Source organism: Alexandromys fortis, unplaced genomic scaffold (genome assembly GCF_014885135.2).
Source record: "Alexandromys fortis isolate MF-2015 unplaced genomic scaffold, M_Fortis_MF-2015_v1.1 scaffold_76, whole genome shotgun sequence".
NCBI classification, from domain to species: domain Eukaryota; kingdom Metazoa; phylum Chordata; class Mammalia; order Rodentia; family Cricetidae; genus Alexandromys; species Alexandromys fortis.
The window spans coordinates 2,415,236-2,441,708 of NW_026067997.1; the positions used below are offsets into that span (position 1 = coordinate 2,415,236).

A 26,473-nucleotide genomic window follows, 5' to 3' on the forward strand; every position below is an offset into this window, starting at 1 on the left:
GCAAAGGGGGCTGAAATTTTCATTCAGATCCCAGTTCAGAAATGGTTTCCCATATCATCTTCTATGGTATTTGGGGAGAAACATCTTACCACAGTAGCCTGCTTTTCTGGATGTATCAGACAGTGTCAACTTTACCCCCTCTGGGTTTTTGTTGTAGAGCATGTTCCGACAGCCTGTGCAAGAGTGGATGCATTGCGCTCTCATGGGTACCCCAGAGAAGCCCTGAGATTAGCAATAGCTATTGTGAACACATTACGGCGACAGCAACAGAAACAGTTGGAAATGTTCCGGACTCAAAAAAAAGGTGATTGTGGACGAGGTTGTCTCTATTGGAATGGGATTCCTGGTGAGGATGCAGCTTGGTTTTATGTTCTGCTGGAAGAGAGATGTGTAAAAGCGAAACCGTAGAAATGACCTGACTTAACTTAAAATTGCTTGGCTTTACACATGTGACACACAGACATTCATGCAGTCAGGACACCCATACACATAGGGTAAAGACAAAGGAAAAAGGGTAAATTTGATAGCATCTCTAAAAATAAAGACTAAGTTGTTTTGGTTGAATGTTGAAAGAAATAAAAACTCATATAACTCTTTAAGGAAATTTTTATTTTTGGAATAGTTAATGATATTTCTGGATCATTATAAAATATGAAGGTGTATGAAAGCCAGATACCTTCTCTTGTGCCCGAGTGTTTTAATTCTAACACTGAGAACTCTAGAATGGCTGCCCATCCTTGAATCCCAGCAATAGATTGTGGGTGGGCACCCCTTGGTCAATGACTCCTTTCTTAGCAGGTCTCAGCAGATGGTCTGTCTCGGAGAGCCACTGAGAGCAAACCAACTAACTTTTAGAAAGTATTTATTTATTTATTTATTCATTCATTCATTTATTCGAGGCAGGGTTTTACTGTAGTTGTGGAGCCTGTCCTGGAACTAGTAGCTCTTATAGACCAGGCTGGCCTCAAACTCAAAGAGATCTTCCTGCCTCTGCCTCCCGAGTGCTGGGATTAAAGGTGTGCACCATCACCACCCTACTCTCTAGAAAGTCTTAAAGCCTGGCATTCTTTAGCTTTATAGCCATAATAATTTGTGTTTGAGGACATGCTTTTACTAAACGTGAAATCCGGCTTTGTTATTTCGAATTCTACAAATGACATTGGATGGGCTGTCAGCTGACAGGACACATTTAACTTGTCTGTATCTCAGTTTAGAAGCCTTCTGGTTTTGAATAAATACCATAATAGTAATGCGAAGGGTTCTCAGCTGCTGCCCAGATAGTGGAATGCATCTGCTTTTCCTGACTGCATACTCCTCGTTCCTTCTGTAGGCAAACACTTCTTGGGGTGACTTGGTTTTGCCCCCCCCTTTTAAGTTAAGAACAGCTCTAGTTACTGTTGGCTTTAGTTCTTAGTTGTGTTTTTAATCCTTTGGTACTTGCATTACCCACCTTGAGTACAAATAAATGTTGTTGGAATGGGCTGGAAGTTGGGGCAAGTGCTGCCTCTAACTTGTAATTCCCTCTATGGCATAAGTGCTGTGAGTTGCTGGCACTGTCGGTCACAGGGTCACAGTGGAAGTAATACCAGAGCTACAGTGTGGACCACAGAAAGGGACATGCGAAAGTCAGTGGCCTCGATATGTGATGGTGTTGCTCATGCTTCCGAGATATATTGTTAGGCCCTGTAGAAGGCTTTTCTGAAATCACTTCCTCTAAACACAGATTGCCTCTGGCCCAGGGTATCTGCTTCTGAATGGTGTAAAGGAGTGCTTTCAGGCTGAGCGAATGCACAGTACTGTTTCACGTAGAAAATTGGCTCATGATGGTTATGTCTGATTTGTTCTTTAGAAACCATGTTAATTTTTCTGAGGAATGTTAGTTTTTTAGTCCTGATTTGTAAGAGGGTTCTACTTAAGAAACACCAAACATAAGACTGTTGAAGTGTAATGTACACTTCACATTAGATTAGACTGTTGTGATTATCTAGGAACCAGTTACGCTATAGCTAGTGCTGGGCCGTCCGTGACACATTTCTGTGTCATCCTCCAAATGACAACACTTGTTTTGGGCAGCTCTTAAGTTTTGCTAGGACTGTATCTTTCTCTGAGTTGCTATTATTGTTTGTCCTAATATTAAAGACAGAGGGCATTGCTTAGCAACTGTAGTGTCTGTCTTCAGTGCCCTCGGGCGTGATTTGTTAGCTGATTCTGAGGGAGTGTATTTCTTACCCACCTGTAGATGTGATTGTCTACACACAGTTCCCTTAACCGTGTACAGTTCTTTTAGTCAAGCATAGAGTTGACTGTTGCGCTGTCATGTTGGCTCTCGTGCATGCTATGCGTATGGAAGTCAGTGACAGAAACCAAGGAAATGACGACCTTTCTGAGAACTCAAACCCAAAGTCACTGCTCTCGTTCCTCATTGGGATGACCCAGTGAGTGCCGGCACACTGACAATGTGGACCCAGCTGATGAGTCCAGGCCTCTTAACCGTCTCTAATGACATTCCCACGGGAGCAAGGATGGCAGGATGCTTAGCTACTTAGGGAAAAACTCAGGATTCTCTGTCTCTCTATAGTATGACAGTCCTGTGACTATTAGTGCATGATGTTGAACACATGAATTACACAGATGTGGGGAGCCATTCTTGGACTTGAGTATCATTTATATTGATTGGTTGGTAGATGAACTTTTGCAACTCAAAACAGCTCACAAGGTGGAGATTATATATAGTACCATTCCACTGGTGGTGGTAGTGTTGTTTTAAAAGGGGCTTTGCATGTGAATTAATTATTAATTTTTCAGAATGCTGCTATTAAATCAGTCTGTATTATCTTTCTCTCCATCTCCTTTCTCCTCATTTTTCGATTCCTTTTTTTAAACAGAGCTACCCCATAAAAGTATAACCTCAATAACCAATCTGGAAGGCTGGGTTGGACACCCCTTAGATCCCGTGGGCACTCTCTTCAGCAGCCTCATGGAGGCTTGCCTCACTGAGGATGAAACCTTCTCTGGGCTCCCAGATTTTACAGGTAAAGCCATTGGCACTTGTTCGTTCTTGTATTTTTCTAAACCCAGAGTGATGTTCAGCTTTGTTTTTATTTTTATGTGAGTGCGTATGTGTGTGTATATGTATGTATGCACATAGACATATTTTAATGATTTATTGATTCCTATTTTATGTACTTGGATGTTTTGCCTGCCTGTATGTATGTCTGTGTGATGGCGTCAGATCTCCTGAAACTCGAGTTAGAGACAATTGTGAGCTGCCATGAGGGTGCTGGCAATTGAACTAGGGTCCTCCAGAAGGACAGCCAGTGCTTTTAACTGCTGAACCATCTCTCCTTCCCCTGCAGCATATAACATGGTTATAAAACCATGTAGTTGATAGTATCAGTGGGTTAGTGAGAGCTAAGAAGTGGGTGCTCGTGCCTTGTGTAGTCTTCCCCAATAGGAAAATCTTCAGAATTGATGTAACCAGAAAAATACTCTTTTTTGGCACATGATACTACACTAAGAATTTAGTAGCATTTATGACTTGTCCAACCTTGATTAAAACATACATACATACATACATACATACATACGTACATACACACACACACACGCATACATAGACTGGGTACATAGCATTCAGAACTAGAATACTTAATTGTTTTTCAAGTTTGTCTTGAAACTTATATGAAAAGTGACTTAAGGTCTAATTTAAGAGAACTGTTAAATATCTTTCAAATTTGTTTGGCATCATATATTCCTTTAAAGTGGTGTTTTGAGATTTTTTTCTTTGGTCTCATGGGAATTCAGAATCATCCCTCAAAACATTACCCAAGGCAGGGGTAGGGAAGAGTGAAATTATCCTTTGTCGGTCCTACGATGAGATGAAACAGGTTTGATTATCTTGTCCACCTTGGTTTTGCCCTTGATAGCTGCCTTCTGTGGGGAGGGTGGCAGATGTGAGTCGGACGACTGGAGGTAGGATCTCGAGTGGAGGCTCCTGGACAGAGACGAGAGCAGCTCTCTTTTCATTGAGTGACTCTGAGTAACAGAAGGACCCTGAAGCTGACCTACAGATGCTCCGTTCTTCACTGACTTCACTGGGGGTTTAGCATGCAGTCAAAGTATGAAAACATTTTTCACACCAATCTTAAAAATGTGCCATTATCATCATGTAATTTTTAAAGTTAACTTTTTATTATTAGCATATATTGGATATGCAGTATAGTGAATTATTTGTAACTCTGGAAGCATGTAATATTATTTTTGTTTAATTACTATCTCTTTACTCCTTAAGATCCTTAGTATCATATTTTCTTACATCTATAGTTTTATTTGATAGCTCATTTTCAATGAGATAAAACTATTGACTATTTCCACAGAACATACATATTTTTATCATCCATAGTAACTGTTTAAAATATGCTAGCTAGATGGTGGTGGCATGCGACTTTAATCCCAGTACTTGGGAGGCAGAGACAGACAGATCTCTGTGAGTTCAAGGCCAACCTGATCTACAGATATAGTTCCAGGACATCCAGGGCAGTTACACAGAGAAACCCTGTCCCTAAAAACTGGCTAGAAAGCAATGCATCTTAACATAAAAATTGGATGTTCTGGCTTTCTCAGGATTCTCAGATCATTTGCTAGTACTGATTGGAACATATAATTGCATCAGATGTAACCTAAGTCCATTTTCGTGTCCTTTTATAGAAAACGTGGGGCAGTGCAAGTCCCTGGAATACCATCATCTGCCTGCACACAAGTTCTTAGAAGAAGGGGAATCCTATGTGACGCTGGCTGTGGAAGTGGCCCTGATAGGACTGGGGCAGCAGCGGATCATGCCTGATGGGCTGTACACTCAAGAGAAAGTTTGCAGGAATGAAGAGCAGCTCATTTCTAAGCTTCAGGAAATTGAATTGGATGACACACTGGTGAAAATTTTTCGCAAACAAGCAGTCTTCCTGTTAGAAGGTAGCGTGATAAAGGGGACTGGTCAATGTATTAATAATCTTTGTTTTGTTAAGAGCACTGTGTAGATGCATTGAATATGATGGGTGTCCTCTTGAATACAATCATAGCATCTGAGACTTGCTCAACTAAGAAACCTGTCAACCAACTGAAGATAGAAATGTTTAGGTTTTTGTCATTTGATTTAGGTTTCTGCATAGGATAGCTTGTTAGAAATCAGCCCATTTAATGTCACTTGCTTGGTAAAGGACTGCTTTGTTCATGCTGTGTTTCCGGAGATGATGCAGTGTTTACATCTAGTAAGATATTATTGGTACCCATGTTCCTCTTTGCTTGATCAAGTAAATAATAAAGTGGAAGCTGAGTGGTATTCCTGTAGATTTATTAGCTGTTAAACAACATCTGGCCTCTTGGTGTCCTGTGCACCTGCCAACAAAGAACTGGAGAGACTACAGGAATGGTTTTTCTACTTCTCTTTAATAATGTCCCGGGAGTCACTAGGTGTAGGTTTCCTAAGGAGAAGCCTTCATAGACTATCAGAAGTAAAGGCAGATCTTTTTGGTTTTATCAGGCCTGGGTAATTTAAAGGCTCTAAACTTGTGTTTAGGCTTGGCCGACACTGTTGTCGAGATAGTGTTTTCTCAGAAAGGCGGCGTAGTTGGTGTAGCGTAGCGTGTGCAAATTTAGCTGGCTTCTCTTTGAGATGTGTGCTGTGATGGTAGGATTTGTCTGAGACAGCTTGGTAAAGTGTGCTGACATTCTGTGTCTGTAGAGAAAATACTATCTTAAAACCTCTGCATTTGTCCAAAGCTACAGATCCATTTGAAAGAAAATATTTTCAAATATATATTTATATATATATTTTTAAATGAAAAATGTTCTTAAACTAAACCTTAATATGATTCTTCATGGGGGGTGGGGAGTTCTGATTTTAAATTTTGAAGTACTCTCCTATAGTTTGTCATTGTTTACCTTTGTTTGTTTCTATCTAAAGTTGAAGGCATGTCCTGCCTATTGTCAAGACTAGTCTAGATCGTTTAACTACTTTTTAAATAAGAACTCTGTCTATGAGGTCGGGGGAGTGGAGTCTCTGCCTCCTCCCCTTTCTTGGCCTTCTAGGGTCCAAGGGTTAGCAGGGACAGGACTGGGGCATTCACAGGAAGGCTGTGGGCCATTTCTGTACATACCAAAGATAACCAGCTCCATTAGTGAGTTGACTCCATGAGCTCATGGCGTCCCCCTTGCATTTATAGTCTTTATGAGGATCAGGAGTTTTTTAGCAGATTGGATGCCTGAGAAGAGGGCAGTGTGGTTGGAGTGTGACTCTTGACAGATGTCAGGGTTTTGTTATTTTAGTACACTTGAATTCAGGGCATACAGCCATTATTAATCTAAGAGTAATTCCATAACCTAACCTAGTGTTTCACTTGTCGAGTATGCATTCTGGCTTTCTCTGAATAATAAAGAGGTAACTTCATGGTTAAAGGGACCCCTGAAAGGCAGTGGTGGAGAGTGATGGGTACGGGTAGTCTGCCCCGTAGATTGCTGTCGTTTGTCCTGTGGTGAAATGGACCTCGGGGGTTCAGTCACCCGGTGCTGTGCCTGTCTGTGGCAGATGGGTAGTGTAGGCAGTGTCTTTATTTCTAACAGTGTTCTGGAAACTCAGAGACTGGAATCCAAGACCAAGGTGTTGGCCAGTTCTGCTTAAGAGGGCTGTGTGTCTGGCATGAAGACCTCTGTCTGTCCTCACTTGACAGAGGCAGAAAGAGCTATTTGACCTTTCCCCACGCTTCTTACAAAAATTAGTCCTTTGGGAATTTTGAATCCTCTTTACTTTCCTCTTCCAACCTTTCCCAGGTCCCTGCCCTCCTTCCCTACACACCCATTTTGTGTGCTCTTTTTTAAAGAAAGCAGGTCTAGTTTGTGCTGCTCACATGGACTCTCAGATGTGTGGTCTTCCAGTGCAGCAGGGGAGCCTGCCAGGAGCTGTAAGCTGAGAGAAACTGATGCTCTCCCCGCAGCTACAGTTGTTAAAGGCTTCTCGGCCAGGGGTGGGACTTGATGCTGCTCTTCTCCTGTCACTGGTACTGTATCTGACTAGAGCCACAGCTGCTTCAGTTCTTAGGGGCCACTGCTCTGCTGTGTCTAGAAAGCGGTATCTTTGTAGCCATCACTGCCTCTGGCTCTCAGTCTCTCTGTCCCCCCACCCACCCACAGTGGTCCCTAATCCTAGGGAGGAAGGACTGTGTCATATATGTCCCACGTAGGGCTGGTCATTTCAGTCCGTTGGACTCTGCATTTTGAGCAGTTGTGACTCTGTCAGTTGCCAGCTATATCAAAAGGAAGTTTCTGTGATGGGGACTGAAAGATACAGTAATCTGTGGTTGTATTGATAAGCCCTTAGAAGTAATTGCAGACTGTCTTCAGGGCCATGAGGACCTCCCACGAAGGCCTGTGAGGACTTCCTCTGAGGTCTAGGCACAGGTTCTTGGTCCACGTTTGGGTTTTGACTTTTGGAGCAGGCCTTAAATACAGAAAGTGGTGTGTACTCCCATGACACTTCTACCACTGTTGGACCAGTGAGTGGGCGTATTTTGCCAAGCCAGTCATTATTGTATCTCAAAGAGTTTGTAGCTGGGCAAAAAGGCCTGTTATTTCAGTGTCTTGCTTCTAGGACCTCATTTAAATGTTCACAGAGTCTGCATCTCAAAATATGTTCACATTGAGGTGAGTTTTACTATATGAGTTTGGAAATTCATACACACTTAGTTCATCACAGTAACTTCAATAATGTAATTCTGCTTTGTGAACAAAGGGTACATATATAACACTATCTACTTTTCACAAATAGTGTGTAGCTAAACATTTTTAAATGTCTTACAAAGATTTGTAGATTTGGCAACATTAGAAATGTGTCATGGATTATAGTTGGTTAAGGTTAATATGAGTGGTTTATGATTTTCAAAATATTTAAATAGTGAATAACTTAAAAAATACTAATCTGAGAATTGAATTACTAAATGACTTCTAGATCACTCTAGAATATGTCTCTCTCCTACCTGAAACTGAGTCCAGGAAACTTGCGTCACCATTTTTTGTGAACTGCATTTCTTGCATTCTGAATTCTTTCAGTCTGTTTCTCATAGAAAACAAATGTATTGTGTCCTCTGAGCCACAGTGTCATGGTTCATAATTCTTGAACTCATGAAACAAATGTTACCCAGAGGTGACGTGGAAACTTAATTTATTAAACACTTTACAGTAACTAACCCTCAGAACACCTAAGTGTTGAGTGTTAGAACTAACCACTGTGGTTTCCTTTCAAAGCCAAAGTCTGTACTTCCCTTCGAGAGAAGCATTTGGGGAGCACACGGGGGCCCGGTGCTGCCACCGCACCTGTCAGAATTTACTAAGAAATGAGTTTTGACAGCTTAAATGTGATTTTGCTTTCAAAATTGGCCTGCTGGAGCCAGAAGAGTACATTTCCATTATTTTAATGTTTTTCTTTTGCTTATGGTGAATACCGAATGGCTGACTCCTTCCTAACCACTTTATGGAATTGCTGTTTCTACTTATTAGGAGCAGTAGTGTACTGACTTTGTGCTGAGGGCCCAACGTCCTCCCACACGTGAGACGGAGCCCTTTTCTGCACCTAGCATGCCGTGCGGCCCTAAAACCGTGTGGGTCAAGCTGCAGGTTCCTTAGCCAAGCAGCCTTCTGTGCATTTCTGTGTCTGGATACCCAGTTAGCATGTACTGAGAAAGAACTTTCTCAAGTCTTGCAAGACTTTGTGCTTCAAAGGGCCCCTTAATCAGGTATCCTTGTGCTGTGTGTGGGCTCTGCCTTGTCAGTTCCCTGGTTCCTATTTTAGCATCGGGACACTTGGGGAACTGTTGATGACGTGAAGCCTATATTGGGTACTGTACCCTCAAGAGCCTTAACTAAGAACTGCTTTTCTTTCTACTGTTACTTAGTTCAAATACTTAGCTCAATTAGCTGTACATTTATTTACATAAGGAATTTGAAATACTGTTCAAAGTAGCTATAAATTTTCATGAGGTTTTTAGATGCAGTTAGTAAGAAGTGTTCGTTTGTTCTTTAGGAATGTAAACTGTGTGTGTTCTCTTCCACAGCTGGCCCATACAGTGGTTTAGGTGAAATAATCCACCGGGAGAGTGTTCCAATGCACACATTTGCCAAGTATCTCTTCACCTGTCTGCTACCTCATGATGCTGAACTGGCATACAAAATTGCACTGAGAGCGATGCGGTATGTACCCACAGCCCAGCCCAGCAGAGGCCGTCCGTGTCCCCAGTGGGAGAGACTGGCTGCCAGCTGACCTCACACTCAGTCCTGTGTCTTAGAGGCAACAGAGTAGCTTAAGATCCCCTTTTCTTGCTTCCTGAACTGTGAGGCGAGCTGTGCGTTGTGTTGTGATTTTCCTTTAATGTAAAGGTGGGGCCGGGGTGGGGGGGGCGACTCTTTTTTAGCTGCTGTTAGACTATGGCCACCATAGCCTTTTCTCTTAATGGTAGAATTTGGTAATAAAGTACAACTTCAGAACAATTTAATCACAGGATATTAGTTTAACTCTTCCTGAATGATGAATTGTTTTTTTTAAAGAATTTTTTTAAATATGATAAATAACAAATCTAAAGGGAGTGTGGTAATCAAGGGGAACTTGTGACCCCCACATTGCAGCACTAGTTGAGGAGGGCCCCTGCATTACCAGGACACGTGAGTGCACACTGGTGGGCAGCTGGGGTGTGTCAGGACACATGAGTGCACACTGGTGGGCAGCTGGGGTGTGTCAGGACACATGAGTGCACACTGGTGGGCAGCTGGGGTGTGTCCAGGACACGTGAGTGCACACTGGTGGGCAGCTGGGGTGTGTCCAGGACACGTGAGTGCACACTGGAGGCCAGCTGGGGTGTGTCCAGGACACATGAGTGCACACTGGAGGCCAGCTGGGGTGTGTCAGGACACATGAGTGCACACTGGAGGCCAGCTGGGGTGTGTCCAGGACACATGAGTGCACACTGGTGGGCAACTGGGGTGTGTCAGGACACGTGAGTGCACACTGGAGGCCAGCTGGGGTGTGTCCAGGACACATGAGTGCATACTGAGGCCAGCTGGGGTGTGTCAGGTTAGGCATCTCTCAGGATCTGTTCACCACCTCCACTGCCTCCATCTCTTCAGTATTTTGGTCATGGCAATGAAAATGGTCTCTGCCTACTCACTTGCTTATTCTCATTTTCCTTTGAAAAATTAATTCACCAAATAATTATTTTTTACCAAGAATTTGCTCAATGTGGATGCTTTTTGATGTGCTCCTAAGAGCTCATTTTTAAATCTTGTGTAAGCTGTTCAGCTTGAAGGGCCTGAAGGGAGATCTGCTGTTCTTAAAGCTTTAGCCTTTCCCTTTTGCTGTTGTAAATGAATAAATGACTCACATTTTTAATGGAAAGTTCAGGTTATATATTATAATAATAGACTAAAGACAAGCCTTGTATAGATCTAAAAGCTTGAGTAGGTTTGATCCCATAAGAAGTAACTTTCTGTCCTTGTCTGTAATCGATACAAGATTGACACATGAATCCTTGCCTAAGAATTACCAGTATCTTCAAAGTTGTCTAGCATCCATCTGTCTTAGACTTGTGTAAGTACCATGTGTTAATCAATTGTGCCATTATATTCATGCAGGCTTAGGGTAGAGAGTGTGTGTGTGTGCACGAGTGTGTGTGTGCACGTGTGTGTGCACGAGTGTGTGTGTGTGTACCTGTGTGGCAGTGTTTCAGGACCGACATGTAATATCACATGCATTTCTAGATCACTGGAGAAATCAGTAATTTATTAGAGGAACCTTCTAATAATCTGTTGATCTCTAAATTGTCAAAAAGTCAGCCAGTAGCTAACATGAGTAGCAGTTCCCACATGAAACTGTTTGATTCCACTTGGTTTATGTTTTAGTGCACACTTTCATAAGTGAGTGTAGACTCCCACTTGTAGAAATTGGAATAGAAGTCTTCTGGGGGACAGATTCACCTACATGCTTACTCTAATCCTAAGAATTCCACTCTTGTTTTAAGGGGAAGACAGTTAGCGTTATAACGTGAGGTACTGTTGCCACTACCCCTGTAAAGTAAAGGGCGAGGCAGCATCGTATCATGTTCCTGTGGTTTTGGCTTACGTAACAGAATCTACTGTCCTGATGGATGTCGGGAGCCCTAGCAAGAGGGCACTAGCAGGGCACAGGGACTGCCTTATCCTCCTTGCTCTCTCCTCCTTGCTCCTGGCACCTTGCCCAGGGACCTTCTTTGGATAGGACATAGGGAACAAAAGTGCCTGAGTATTTCAGGGTAGCCAGGAAGTGGGGAAGGAAGAGGGAGACGGAGCATGCATGCTTTCCTCTTAGTCCTGAAGAGAGAGGGCAGCTTCTGTCCTCACTGTCTCATCACAGGGCTGTTGCCTGCTCTCCTCTATAGCAAGTCTGGCAAGACTCTGCTAGGGAGACTGGCGTTCTTGAATTCTATAAAGAGTAGCCTAGCAACTCTGCCAGAATTCTTCCTTCCTCATCCTCCACCTTGTCATACTGCCTAATGTTCTTTGACCCACAGTAAAAACGGGACCTGCGGCCAGCAGTATTCTCCAACCCTCACTCTTGGGGTCTCCAGCTCCTGTTTCACAGTCTCTAATACTAGTTGGCTAACAAAGCCAATGTGTTGATGATTCTTATGGCATTATTCCAGCTAGAGGAGAAATCACTAATGTGATTTGTTTTCAAGAATTGTTTATTGTCAACATAGATTGAAGCCAGAGATCATAAATTTATGCTCAGTTCTGTTCAGCCTCTGGCTGTTAGAACATAGTCTAACTCCAGATTCCTGAAGTCATAGGAACTAATTACATTAGCAAAGGCAAATGTATAGAAAGGAGGTCATTTTGTTATCCTTACCTTTATATTTTCACAAGTTAAGATTTTTACCTAGTGCTCTCTCTTGTAAATCCACTTTATTCTTTTTTTTATTTTCAATAAAAAAGAGTAAAAGGGTTTCTCAGTGTATCTCTAGCTATCCTGGAACTCACTCTGTAGAACAGACTGGCCTTGAACTCACAGAGATCTGCCTGCCTCTGCCTCTCTGAGTGCTGGAACTAAAGGCAAGTGCTACCACCATCTGGCTTTTTTTTTTTTTTTTAATGAGTGATAAGATTCAAAACTAGTACATGGAGATAAAGTCTCATGTTTCATAATTCTTGTGTGTCTGAATTTCCCTGAATGTTGTACAGTTTTCTTGGTGCTGCTATAAGATGAAAGGAAATCACTAGGTTTAAGTGGTGAGCGGCACAGCTCCCCGAACTGAGCCCAGCCAGGACCCATCTCCATAAGTGTCTACCTATAAGCCCGGCTTCTTCTGGCTAGTCATGTGGCCAGGGGAGGATGGGTAACGACTGAACGACCCTGCCTTCCTTCTCATTGCAGGTTACTAGTATTGGAATCTACTGCTCCAACAGGAGACCTCACCCGCCCCCACCACATCGCGTCAGTTGTCCCCAACCGATACCCTCGTTGGTTCACTTTAAGTCACATTGAATCCCAGCAATGTGAACTGGCATCCACCATGCTAACTGCAGCCAAAGGTAGTGTAATGTCCGGAAACCTCATTGTTTCATTGGTTTACACTGTCTTTTCTTTTTCCCCAGAAATTGTTGTTCTTTTAAGTCAAATTCTCCACAGTGGTTACTAGCAGATAAGTTTCAAAGAATCTTTTTAGAGATAATGACTTCATACTTTACTCTTGAGGCAAATGGGTGCTACTTATTTGAGCCTGGCTTTATCTTATTTAGCTATCATGGTACCTACCATGCAACACCGTCCCCCCAACAAAAAACATTAAGTCATTGAGATTTAGAAATAGAATAAAAGATTTGGTTAGTTTTTTTGTCTCTAAAGTACTAACTACAGAACATAAACAGAAGCTAGGAGAGCTGTTGGTCCGTGTCCCACCCCCACCCCCACCCACATGTTGGTTGGTTCTGGTTTATGCATGCTTTTAGTCACTGAGGGTGTGTCTCGGCTGATAGTTCTGTGAGGCTAAGATGGTTTACAGTCTTTGCAGTGACTTAGTTCTAACATGTGCACCAGCTGCACGCACCCCAGGTAAATGAGCGTGTGCCTTTTGTTCTGTGTCCTTTTCTCCTGTGTATGGCTTTTCTTTCTTGCGTTGCCTCACCTTCATTTGACTCAGTTTGATTTGCTTTTCCCTTGTTCGTTGCAGGCGATGTTCGGAGGCTGGAAACAGTATTAGAATCCATCCAGAAAAACATTCACTCCTCATCACACATCTTTAAGCTTGCCCAGGATGCATTTAAAATAGCAACCCTCATGGACAGTTTGCCAGACATCACTCTTTTGAAAGTATCTCTGGAGCTGGGCCTGCAGGTACTGGGCCTTCTTGGGGCACCAAAGACTGCTGCTAACAGCCTCGTAGGCTTGTGTTCATTTTCGTTTTTAGTGACTCTTTAGAGCCTGAGTGTGATGGACTTTTAGACAGCACTGTCTTCCAGAGCTCTGCTGGCTTCCAGCTCAGCCAATTTTAGTCTGGGCACAGCAACCACACAGCTAGAATCCTTATTTGTGTTCCTCGACTTTAAAAATATTTTTTTTTCTGAATTACAGCTTTGACATTCCTGTTGCTCTTGTGAATGAATGGAGAAATACTGCTGACCAGAGAGTTGAGTAAAGCCAGCATGTGCCATAAAGATTCAGTTGTAAGGGCTGGCTTTTTAGAGGCAGTATAAGTTTTTATTGATGTTTGCATTGGACAGTTTTGTCTCCTTTTTATAACACTGAGAAAACTGGGTAAAGGCGGGGCAGTCAGCCTGTTTCCAGTTTCGGAGTGGGCAGAACAGAAGGCAACCTCAGGGACATGTGGAGCCCTTTGCACCGGTGACACTTGCTCCCTTACAGTTCCAACACGGGTTACTGTCCACACCAGGAACCAGAGCCTGCTGCTTCTACTTTCTTCAGAGACCCATGCTGACTTTTGTGTTCTCGCTCATTAAAATGTAGTTACACCCTACCTAACACATGAGAATTAGAGGCCCTGATTAGATTATTGATTTTTTTTTCTAAGTTACCGATTTTTCCTTTGCTGGTGTACTAGCAGTGTTTAATGCAGTGGGAAATGCCAGTGCCCCTGTAACATGAGGTACTATACAGGCGAAGATGCAGAGGTGGCTTTTAAATGTGGTTTAGAGTTTTCTTTCTGAAACACATTTTCTTATTTTTTGGCTTACTTTTATTACAAATTGCCTTATTTTTCAGAGTGGTACAGAAAGACACACTGTGTGGTTTCTCTTTATGTTTGGAATTCTGGGTAAATGGCAGATTAGTGACCACTCACCCCTTGCTTGATTCTTTCTAGAATCTAAGAAGAATCCTGCAGAGCCCTTTCTAAGGTGTTAGGGTGTTAGGAGACTAGATACTTTTTGCTACATAAGTTGATCTTGGAAATTCTTAATAGAATGTAGGAGGGGGGGAATCGGCAACGATGCCGAAAATGTTTTCTTTCCATAGATCTGAGTTGCCATCCTGATCCGAGATTGAAGGAATAACCAGGAAGAATAACCAGAGTTACTGTTCTAAAGAATATCATACCCATACATTACCCCCCACACATGAGAAACTTCAGAAATAAGTCCTACAATATTAGTGCTGGGAAGAAGAGGGCCCAGAGTCCGATGATTTTTGTTTTGTTTTGTTTTGAGACAGGGTTTCTCTGTGTAGCAGCCCTATCTGTCTTGGAACTTACTCTGTAGACCAGACTGGCCTTGAACTCACAGAAATCGCCCTGCCATTGCCTGCCGAGTACTGGGATTAAAGGCGTGTACCACACCACCCGGCTCTGCTGGATTTATAACCCCATTTTTTGAATCAGAAAGACATTGAATGACTTTCTCAGGATGTCACATCTAGCTAGTACCAGAAGTGTTGGGTGGGCTTCCTACTTCGCAGGCCAAGGCAAGGCCTTCTGGGGGAAGCCAAGGATAGCTCCAAACAGACATGTAGATCCTCACTCTAATAAAAACGCTTGCTGGCTCTGGGAGTAGAGCCCCATTTATACTGTGGGATGAATTGGATTTTCCCCCATTGACATAAAAATGACCTTCAAGACATTTTTTACCCTGTTGTGACAGGTGATGCGGATGACACTGTCAACCCTCAATTGGCGACGGCGGGAAATGGTGCGGTGGCTGGTGACGTGTGCTACTGAAGTTGGTAGGTACTCGGAGACGCTTGCATCTCATGATAGGGGAAACTGTGGCTGCGGTGGCTTCCCCAGGGTGTTGCCCCCTCTAGCACACACCAGGGGTCCCTTCTCTGCTCCAGACTCTGTCCTTCACTTACTCACCGCTCGTAAACTATCAGAGCTCTGGTCTCTGCTTTCAGCGGAGCGAAGCAGTGGAGCCGCACGGTTTACCCAGTTCCCCAAGCCAACTCATTCCTCTGAGGCTTCTCTTCGTCTGAGTAGCAGGTAGAGGCCGATCACTTCATGGGATCTGAATGAACTTTGAAGTGCATGAGAAATTATAGCTGGCCGTGAGACTCTTGGGCTGTCAGTCAGCTGTGATTTATAGGGCCCAAGCCTATGGTTTCCCTTTGCAGGACTTAGAAAACGGCTCTGTCCCAGAAAGAACACACACAAGCAATGGTGGCTAGTGAAGCCATGGCTGGTTAAACTGTCTTTCTTCCTGTTTGCGTCACAAAAGGAAGCACACCTGTTGTTGGGGATACACTGCCCTGAGTGTCTGTCTACCGACAGCAGATACTGTAAAAATATTCTTCCCGTTCTTTCACTCACGTGTAACATAGTGTTATTTTGGCAGTCGTGAATTTTATCTCACACTAGTCTTAGATGTGAAAGTGCTGTGCTGAAACAGTGTAAAGGATGGGGCTTTTAGAGCTGCCCACACCTCTGCCTCTGTGGCAGGATAGACATCTGCTTCAAGTAGGTGTGGTCTGTGTCCAGATGGGTGAAGACACCCACATCATCTGCAGGTCCACTTCTGCCTACCCCTTTTTTCTTGATTGTGGGTGATGTTTTCTTGATTGTAGAGCTTAAAGTTTTGTGTTATATGGGTTTTATTTTAACTTGAACACATCACACCACATATATTAAGTCCCTATTTGGGTGAAGGTTGCCTATTTTTCCCCTCCAAATTCTATAGTTCATAACTGACAAGAGGCCCCAGTGAACAAGTGCTCATTAGTAAAAAACCATTGTCTGAAATGGCAAGCAGTGCAGTGCAAATACCAGCCACCAAGAGGATTGCTTCTTTATTACAGGAAGTTCATGTTCCTTTCGGGCATTTCACGGAATAACAATGCATGAACCTTCTTCTTAAAGGCTGCTCCGAGCGCATTACCTTCAGGGTTTCTGGGCTAGATCATGTTCTTGATGGTTAGCAATGTGAGCATCAGTTCGGAACGTGCAAACAGAACCTAATCCAGCCTTCCTGTCCATAGTAATGAGGGCTCGTGTATGTTCCTCGCAGGTGTTTATGCCCTGGACAGCATCATGCAGAGCTGGTTTACACTCTTCACCCCCACCGAGGCCACAAGTATTGTTGCAACTACCGTGATGTCCAACAGCACCATAGTCCGCCTCCATCTGGACTGCCACCAGCAGGAAAAGCTGGCCAGCAGTGCCCGGACACTGGCGTTGCAGTGCGCCATGAAGGACCCTCAGAATTGCGCCCTCTCTGCACTGACCCTCTGTGAAAAGGATCACATAGCTTTTGAGACGGCGTACCAAATTGTCCTCGATGCTGCTACCACCGGCATGAGCTACACGCAGCTCTTTACAATAGCACGGTACATGGAGCACCGCGGGTACCCCATGAGGGCCTACAAGCTGGCGACCCTGGCCATGACCCATCTCAACCTGAGCTACAATCAGGACACACACCCTGCCATTAATGACGTTCTGTGGGCCTGTGCACTTAGTCACTCCCTTGGTAAAAATGAGCTCGCAGCTATCATACCTCTGGTGGTGAAGAGTGTCAAGTGCGCAACGGTACTGTCGGACATTTTGCGCAGATGCACTCTGACCACTCCTGGCATGGTGGGACTTCACGGAAGGAGGAACTCTGGTAAGCTCATGTCACTGGACAAAGCCCCTTTGAGGCAACTCTTGGATGCCACCATCGGGGCCTATATCAACACGACGCACTCACGGCTCACCCACATCAGCCCTCGGCACTATAGTGAGTTCATCGAGTTCCTCAGCAAGGCCCGAGAGACCTTCCTTATGGCACACGACGGACACATTCAGTTTACACAGTTCATTGACAACCTGAAGCAAATCTACAAAGGCAAAAAGAAACTGATGATGCTGGTTCGGGAGAGGTTTGGTTGATAGACCTTGTATGAGTGGGTGGGGGTGGGGCGGGAGGGACGGTTTGTTTTTACTTGAGCCTGCCTTTGTACCCTTTTTAACTTAAAGAACAGAGCCACACCGGTATTATATGTGTATAGTTCTATTGCGTTTGCAGACTAAATTGTCATGTTGTGAAAGTTTGTGTGTTTTTCAGTTTTTCCCTTTCTCTTTCCTTTTGTTTTTAATTCTTTTTTATCGGTTTGTGTGAGAGAGGTTGAAAAGGTTTGGTTTACACTGAGTATATGTTGTCAAGTGGCAAAAGTCCACATAGCTCTCCTGTTTTCTGTATACGTTCACAGCCTCAAAAAAAAAATAATTGAAATGGCTTTAAAAACCAAACAAAACACCTCCATCCTGTGATAAGTACCTCGAATGGATTCAGCTTTACTCCTTTGTAACCCATCTTCACATTTTCAGCATATTTAACAAACCAACAAAACGAAATACCAGTAGTGAAAAGGCTGACCCACGTGGCTTTGCAGTGCTGTCCATCCAGAAGCATGGCACACGATGCTTGTGCATGTGGAAACTTAGCGACTGTCAACATACATTCTCAGGGATTTATCCAAAAAATTAAAAAAAAAAGAATGAGAGCATTTATTGTACTGTATATATATTATAGTATATGTCTGAATATTGAAAATATAACATTAACTAATTTATAAAAAATATTCTATGTAATGCAAAATACTTGAAGCTGCAGTAGCTTGGTTTTAAACAAAAACAAAAAAATGGAGAGTAAACCTATCAGAAGGACTAAAAAGTAGGCCTCGCTTCAGGGTTGGCTCAGGCAGTGACCTTCAAGCGGGGCATCTGCAGAGCCACCTCCAGACTGCGAAGTTGGACTGAGCTCTATCGGGAAGATTCCATACATATATATATCTATACAGCTTCTGTATGCATATGTATATGTATACACAGACACCAACGACCACTACACCACACATGCTTGTAACAGGCACTCGAATAGAGAGACAATACACAGCCAGAGCAGCAAGCCTTAGCATTAAGAATACACAGTATGCCAGAACTGGGGTTCGTGCCTCCTAGCCTAGGAAACTTAAAATATCCTTTTGACACAAAACGCAAAATGTTTTCCAAAACAATTGACATGATCCATTACGCCTTTGCAGTGCGCTAATAAGCTAACGTTTGTGCACAGATAACATTATATATATATCATATATCTATTCTGCATAGGTATTCTGACTTTGTGCAGGACAGAAAGTTGTGTAGGTATGACTGTTCTACTTTTCAGTTCTCTCTTTTTTTAAATATATTTTATTTTCTCTAGAATTACTCAAACAAAAGCAGCCTTCTATCTTGCCTTGTCTTAATGCTTTAAAATAACCAAACTGGAGATGTAACTACCAAACTGTTCATTCTATTATTAAAATACCAACCTTGGTTACAGTGTAGTGTCTTTACTTTAGCTGATGGTTCTGTAACCTTGTGCTTCTTAAAGCAACTTTTATGTTTTGGTGCAAAAGTTGTCCCGTGTCTCTTGTTCCCTTCATTAGAGAACATGCTAGAGGTATGTTTGTAGGTCTTTTTGTTTAGAAGAACTATCTCATGCGCTCCATTTTATTTATTATAATAGATAAAAAGAAAAAAAAAGGTTGTACTTCATCACTCATGTAAACATGCTCATGAAGTTGAAAGTAATTAAGATTTGATACACTGATATCAATTTATTTATGTAACTAAATCACTGTTTTATAAACTTGTTAATGATCAACAATTTTTGTTTTGATTAAAATTAGTTTTTTGAAAGTTGATTCTGCCTCCTTTATGGTATATCTCTTGTTACACGTGAGTTGGGTGACGATCAGCCTGGATGTTACCACATCTCTAAGTATTTAATAGCAATTACTTCCATCTGCTCCATACTTCTGCGCTGTGGTCCAGGCCCTTTTCTGGGCCCTAGAGATAGGTACAGTGGCGAACAAAACTAGTGCCTGGGCCTTGCTTTCTACTTGGTATAGAAGACAGATTAAAAACCAGATGTCCTCAGAGATAAAAATAAGATGGTAGCCGGATTGTTTTCAGTCTCTACAGTTCTTCACCGCTCCCTGAGTACTTTATATGTTTAATAAATGCTAAGGTTGTCAGGCTTTTCAGTGTATGTGGTTTTAAAAAAAATTCCATTATAAAGGATGAATTTTTTTTCTTTTGTGTGCTCTTTTTTTATTAACATTTTTTATTGATTTTTATTGAGCTCAACATTTTTCTCTGCTCCCCTCCCTGCCTCTCCTCTTCCCCTTCTACCCTCCCCCAAGGTCCCCATGCTCCCAGTTTACTCAGGAGATCTTGTCTTTTTCTACTTTCTACTTCGCATGTAGATTAGATCTATGTAAGTCTCTCTTAGTGTCCGCATTGTTGTCTAAGTTCTCTGGGATTGTGATTTGTAGGCTGGTTTTCTTTGCTTTATGTTTAAAAACCACCTATGAGTGAGTACATGTGATAAAATTGTCTTTCTGTGTCTGGGTTACCTCACTCAATGTTTTCTAGCTCCATCCACTTTCCTGTAAAATTCAAGCTGTCGTTATTTTTTTCTGCTGTGTAGTACTCCATTGTGTACCACATTTTCCTTATTCATTCTTCAGTCAAGGGGCATTTAGGTTGTATCCGGGTTCTGGCTGCCACAAACAAAGATGATCCATCTACTCTCTGTTGCCATGAACATAGTTGAGCACATGTCCTTGTGGCGCGATTGAGCATCCTTTGGATATATACCCAAAAGTGGTATTACTGGGTATTGAGGAAGGTTGTTTCCTAATTTTCTGAGAAATTGCCACACTGACATCCAAAGGGGTTGTGCCAGCTTGCATTCCCACCAGCAATGCATGAGTGTTCCTTTTTCCTCACAACCTCTCCAGCATAAGTTGTTATCAGTGTTTTTGATCTTGGCTATTCTTACAGGTGTAAAATGAAATCTCAGAGTTGATTTGCATTTCTCTGATGACTAAGGATGTTTCCTTAAGTGTCTTTCAGTCATTTTAGATTCCTCTGTTGAGAGTTCTCTGTTTAGGTCTATACTCCATCTTTTTTTTTATTGGATTATGTGTTCTTTTGGGGTCCAATTTCTTGAGAATTTTGGAGATCAGACCGTTGTCTGATGTGGGGTTAGTGAAGATATTTTCTTAAGGGATAAATTCTATACATTCAGCATAGATATCTTTACTGCATAATCAAAGATCAGTGTACAGAAAGATGAAAATGTAGTGTGTATATGCGTGCATCTTAAAATACCACAAAATGCACCGCTGAGTATACAGTTCAGTACAGTATGTTTATATTATTGCATACAGATCACCAGAAATTTCTTCATTTGAAGAATGAAGCAACTGCCTCCCCCAGTGCCTGGTTGATCCATCTCCTCTCTGTTGCCATGAATTGGCTGCTTTTAATGAAGGCTTCCCCTGAGTGAATCCATTCGCTAATCTGTCTCCTTGCAACTGGCCTATTTCTCTTAGCGTGGTGTCCTCCAGGTTCATCCATGTTGAAGCATGTGCCAGAGTTTCGGCTTGTTAAGGCTTCTCTCCATCCCATCGTATAGACCTACCACATTGTTTACTCATCCTTCAGTAGACCTCTGGGCTGCTTCTACTTGCTAGCTGATGATAGCAATGCTGCTTATAAGTGGGGAGGTATTTCTTGCAAAGATTCTCAATTTTGTGGATATGGATACATACCCAGAAATAGAATTGACAAAATAGGGGTGTTTTTGTTTTTTTTATGGTTTTTGTTGTGAGGTTCTCCAGTTTTTAGAATGTACCCTTTTAAAATACTTTTAATTTCTTAACATCTGTTCTTAAAGGCAGATGACAAAGTTAAGAAGTTAAGCCAGTAGGTAGGAGTGAAAATAAATGAATCTATGTCCAGTTACTGTCTAGTAGAAATAAAAGCACTCACATGGTACAGAATTGCCTCTCTTTTTGTAAGTTTATTCATAGTTTTGTAATAGTTAATATTGCTAAGGGCAAATAAAGTTTATGTAAGTATGTAAGTACTGGAACATTCCACCGCGAAGTAGACTGCCAAAAGGGGACTCTGGCATCAAAGGAAGAAGATCTGTGCCTTGCAGTTGGCCAAGAAGTGAGCCTATCCCTTGGTGAAAACTAGTCTTGTTTTTATGGATAGCATCTTTACAGGGGGTGATAAGACTGTTTGTGCAGCTTTTCTCTGAGTGATGGAGAGCTAAGTGCTGGACCTCCAGCCGCGTGGTTCTTTGGTACCAAGCGTCCAGCAGACAAACCGATTTCATCATCTCTGGTGGTCTGCTGCTAGAGAACATCCTGAGATTTTAAATTTGAATAGCGGAGAGGAGAAAGAGAAGCAACAATTTTAAATCATCCAGAGGCAAAAGAGTTGACTTCTAATTGGGGCCTTTATTTAGTATCTTACTTGAGGATAAGAGCTATAGTTTGGGGTGTTTCGTGACCTTCAAATATTAGTTGTGAACTGAATAAAAAACAGATCACTAGTCATAGTGCTTTAATAATAAAGGAGAATTGAAATTTTTTTATATTGCTGAAAAACTTGAAATAAATGGTCAGAAAATGGAAAAATCATTTAAGAAACTTGATATGCTTTAGTAAAAGACGTGAACTAGGTAGGAGCATTCACCAATATAAACAAATTCAGTCTAGTTCAGATGAAAAAAGGAAATGTTTTGGAAAAGTTCTGAATGGTTCATTCAGGAAACTTTCTACAGTATGATAGGGATGCTTCAGATACAGAATGAAAGCAATGCGCCTATAGAGCTTGGAGAGGGAGATGCGTAAACAGTATTATGTCACAAAGGAAGGAGAAAGGTTTAATTTAGGGAGACCAGTCCAGGAAGACCTGTTGTAAGATGTGAGCAGATTCCTGGGGAAATACAGGAGTTGGCGTGCAGATGTCAGAGACACAGTGTTCCATGTGGTACAAGTGTGGAAGGTGCTAGAATGCCAGCAGAGGTACCCATGGGGCAGATTGGGATGGGTGATATTGACGCAAATGTGGGTGGGGGTAGAAGACAGCAGAAGTGATTGAGACAGGTTCATTGCTAGAGGGGTTTCTAAATCATGGCAAAGAGACTTTGTCTTTGAAGATTCCAAAGTGAAGAGGTTGTGATCTGGCAAGGATGCTCAGAAGCTGTCGCTGGCTACTGTGTGGTCAGGAGCACGAGAAATAAGCAGGGAGATGAATTAGGAAGCTGTTGGGAACAAACCCATTGAGTTCGGACCCACCAGGCTCAGCGGAGATGGTGACCAGTGGTTCTAGTCTTTGTGTTGCAGGATGCTGAGCCATGTCCTGGTTTTAGATGTTATGTGTTAGAAAAATACCAGAAATGACTCCCAAGTTTCAATCTTGAGCTGCTAGCAGATGTCCCATGGATGGAAATGGAGATGATGTTAGGGAAGACGTTTCTCAGGGGAGGAAGAGTTCAGTATCACACGTTTTAAATCTGATGTCTATAAGACCCACATGCAGCTGTCCGCAGGTAGTTCAAGAGAAAGCTCGGGGCTAGAAAGATGTGAGAGTCACATTTTTAAGTGTTTGGTAGAGTAAGGAGTGCGTGAGATAATTCGATGCAAAATAAAATCCTGAACACGTTATTTGCCTAATGGAATTGTTACTATGACAGACAGTACCCTACCCCACTCTGGTTTCATGGTCCTTACCTCTCAATAGTAGTTCCCTTCTTGCACTGGGGCCTCTGAGTTTGTCTTTATTGTCCATAGTTGACTTCAGTCTCTTAAAATGTTTTTTCCAGATGTGGTAAACATGCTTCTGACCATCTTCACATCTGGAGAGCTCTCACAGGAAAAAGGCAGGGGGCTCTGTTCAGGCTAGATCGTGGCAGGTAAGGGGTGCTCTTCACTGGGAGGTATGACTCCCAGAAACTCTGCCTGCAGCTGAGAAACCTGCTGTGCCTTGTGTACCTACAACCATTGGAGCCTTGAGAACAGCTGCCTTAGCAATGGTTTGATTTTCCTGTGCTGTTACTTGACGTGGATTGCATAATTTCTACATTTTGAAGAATATTAGTTGCTTACAATTCAACTAAGAAGCTATAAGCCCTATTCCTCTGTTCTCCCCAACCCCCCCCCCAGTACCTCCTCTCTCCCCAGCTTTCTATTGTGAATTTTCAAACCTACAGCAAGGTTGAAAGAGTTAGTGAAATGAGAGCCACAGTTTCGTGATGGTTGGTGTGACCTATATTCATCGCTCGGGCTTGGGCTCTAGGCCCTGTTTGTGTGGAAGGCTGGGCTCTGCTGCGAACCCTGACTGTTACATGGGGTACCTGGGTCCAAAGAGAGAAAGGAGAAAACTTCTAAACGCAAGACTGGGGACACCTTCCTATTGGAGGTAGGAAGAACTATGAGGAATGGAAGAAAACAAATAAATTGCCCACTGGGCCAGGTGGCGGTGGTGGCACATACCCTTAATCCCAGCACTCAGGAGCCAGAGGGAGGTGAATCTCTGTGAGTTTGAGGCCAGCCTGGTCTACAGGGTGAGTTCCGGGACAGTCAGGGCTACACAGGGAAACTCTGTCTTGAAAAACAAAACCAAAAACATAAATAAATTGCCCTATATAGACGTGCACTAATGTTCAGTGGAGAGAATACCAGAGTTTGTTTATTAGAGTGTGGTCTATGAACCACCTGCGTTAGAGCCACCTGAAGGACAGTCAGATATACTCACGCCTAGCGCCCAACCCAGACCGAATTAGTAAGGGGACACAAGATTGTCTATAATTATAATGAAGCTTCGTTTTTTTAAAAAACAGAACAAAACTGTATTCCGCTCTTACATCCAACTTTCTATGTATTACATAAGGTTGCTTGAACAAGAAGACCGTCTAGAAAAGCAGGTGTGGGGGTTGACCTCTGGGCAAAACCAGATCCCAGCCCTATTCCCAGGGCCCAGCCACCTGCTTGGTACGTGTCTCTGCTGGGAATCCCTGCTGCTACCCAGAGAAACAGCATCTGCCACAGGGCAGGGAGCAGGCTTCTGCGGAGACCACATGTACTCAGGAGAGAAGAGCTGCAGGGTGGACCCTAGGCCGGCTTTCTCCTGACGAAAAATAGGAGTGGAAGCCAAAGCATTCAGCAAAGGTTCTCTTGGAGCACCGTAAGCAGCGTGGCTTCAGAAAACCCATCCAGTGGCCTGAGCACGCAGCACCTGGAAGAACCCAGGAGCACGCAGAAAGTCTGCAAACTTGCAAGGCAGGAGCCTCTTCTAGAAATAGCACTGCCAAAGCCTAGAGCAGGCCCCACCCTGTCTGGCTCACAGCTGAAGGGCATCTGCAGCTTCTGCCTTAAGTTGTTTTATCATGTCTGATGATTAAATAAATGCCTCTTTGTCTTGTCTTTTCCGTGTCGTGCCTCAAACCCTCCCACCTCCTCACAGAGCATCTGTATTGGGGACCAGTAAATTCAATTTGTGGGTGAAATTCCCCAAATCAATTATGATTGCTGTCACTCCAAGAGATCTGGGGGACTCGGAACCAGTGATGATTTGTGAGGACCATTTCTTGAAACTGCCTAGCAGAGAATTCACACTCAAAGTCTACTTGCCCTTCAGAGCCACGGGAGATTTTCTCCTGCCTTGGTGGCTTAGGGGAGACCAAAGTGGAGGAGATGGGTTTCTGTCTTCTGGGCATTCTCAAGTGCCTCTATTTGCAGTTTATAAAGAAGTAGCTTTGAGCCAGAGGCTTGCTTCCCCTGAAGCCCTTCTGGGACACATCTAGAACTTTGGGGGAGGAAGATCCCCGCATTTGCAAGGCAGATCCTCAGGCTGGGTGCAAATGATTCTGTATACCCTGTGGGTGACTCAAGTGTTTGACTGACCTGTTTGGGTACAGTAAAGACAGCCCAGGCAGGAGCAAATGACACTGTCTTTCAGTATGTGCTTGTAAGTGTGGGGCTACCCATGGGTGGGAGGAGCTAAACATATCGTTCCTTGGGTATTGTACATGCCGACTTGTCTCCGGAGACACAGCCTCTCAGTGGTCTAGAGCTCAAAGACCAACCAGTGAGTCAGCCCTGGGAATCCCTCTGTGTCTTTCCCAGTGCTGGAATTAGAAGCAAACAACACCTTGCTTGATTTTTTTTTTCCTTTTGCATGGGTCCCAGGGATCCAAGCCAGATCCTCCTGCCAGCCCGGGAAGTCCTTTATCAATTGAGCTATCTCCCTAATCACCTGCCTTTTTGGTTTCATTAAGGAGACATTTATACATTTCTAATCTGATTGTTAGCCAGCCCACTGGTGCTTCTGGTTCCTGCAACACCAAGGGTAGCCAGCTCAGGATCTGCTGGTCAGGGAGCGAACGTTTTCAACACTCACAGTGCCTGACCCGTAAGAATGCTTTACTTCAACTTGAGCAGGAGAGGAGTCTCAGAATGGGTAGGTAGAACCAGGGCACCAAGGGCTTTGCTCTGCTGGAACGGTGGCTTTTACCAGTGATGGGTGTCTCTCAGCCCAGCTTAGGTTCTTTTCTGGCTAGCTCTTTTAACTTAGATTAGCCTGTTTCTTTTTGTCTACCTTTTGCCTTGAGACATTTTACTTTTTTTCTTTTTTCTTATATATCTTACTTTTACTGCTTTTTGTGGCTGGCTGGCTGGCTGGTGGCTGCCTGGCTTCTTACCACAGGCACGGATATCCTTCTTTCTTCCTCAGTCTTTCCTCTCCTCTCGTTCCTCTTCTCTCAAGCCTAGATTTCTCCTCCTATTTATTCTCTCTGCCCACCAGCCCCACCTATCCCTTCTCTGCCTTGCTATTGGCCATCCCGCTTTTTAGTAGACCAATCAGGTGTGTTAGGCAGGCAAGGCGAAACAGATGCAGTGCATCTTTACATAGTTAAACAAATGCAGAGCAAAAAAAAAAAAAAGTAGTGTTGGAGAGATGGCTCAGTGGTTAAGAGCATTGCCTGCTCTTCCAAAGGTCCTGAGTTCAATTCCCGGCAACCACATGGTGGCTCACAACCATCTGTAATGAGGTCTGGTGCCCTCATCTGACCTGCAGACATATACACAGACAGAATATTGTATAAATAATAAATAAATAAATATTTAAAA

The 26,473-nt window shown here is 43.1% G+C and overlaps 1 protein-coding gene across 2 annotated transcripts in view; it reads left to right on the forward strand.

Annotated features, from left to right (window-relative positions):
• Zswim6 (zinc finger SWIM-type containing 6) overlaps positions 1-19,183 on the forward strand; it is a 173,430-nt gene extending 154,247 nt beyond the window's left edge. Inside the window, exons 7-14 of one of the 2 annotated variants that reach the window (XM_050160471.1) lie at positions 158-346; positions 2,886-3,032; positions 4,708-4,968; positions 9,099-9,234; positions 12,446-12,603; positions 13,242-13,405; positions 15,163-15,244; positions 16,522-19,183. In XM_050160471.1, coding sequence (XP_050016428.1) covers positions 158-346; positions 2,886-3,032; positions 4,708-4,968; positions 9,099-9,234; positions 12,446-12,603; positions 13,242-13,405; positions 15,163-15,244; positions 16,522-17,384 — 2,000 coding nt within the window. In that variant the 3' untranslated portion in view covers positions 17,385-19,183. The remainder of the gene's footprint in view (positions 1-157; positions 347-2,885; positions 3,033-4,707; positions 4,969-9,098; positions 9,235-12,445; positions 12,604-13,241; positions 13,406-15,162; positions 15,245-16,521) is intronic. The other variant, XM_050160472.1, reaches the window with a different exon arrangement.
• Positions 19,184-26,473: the final 7,290 nt, after the last annotated feature.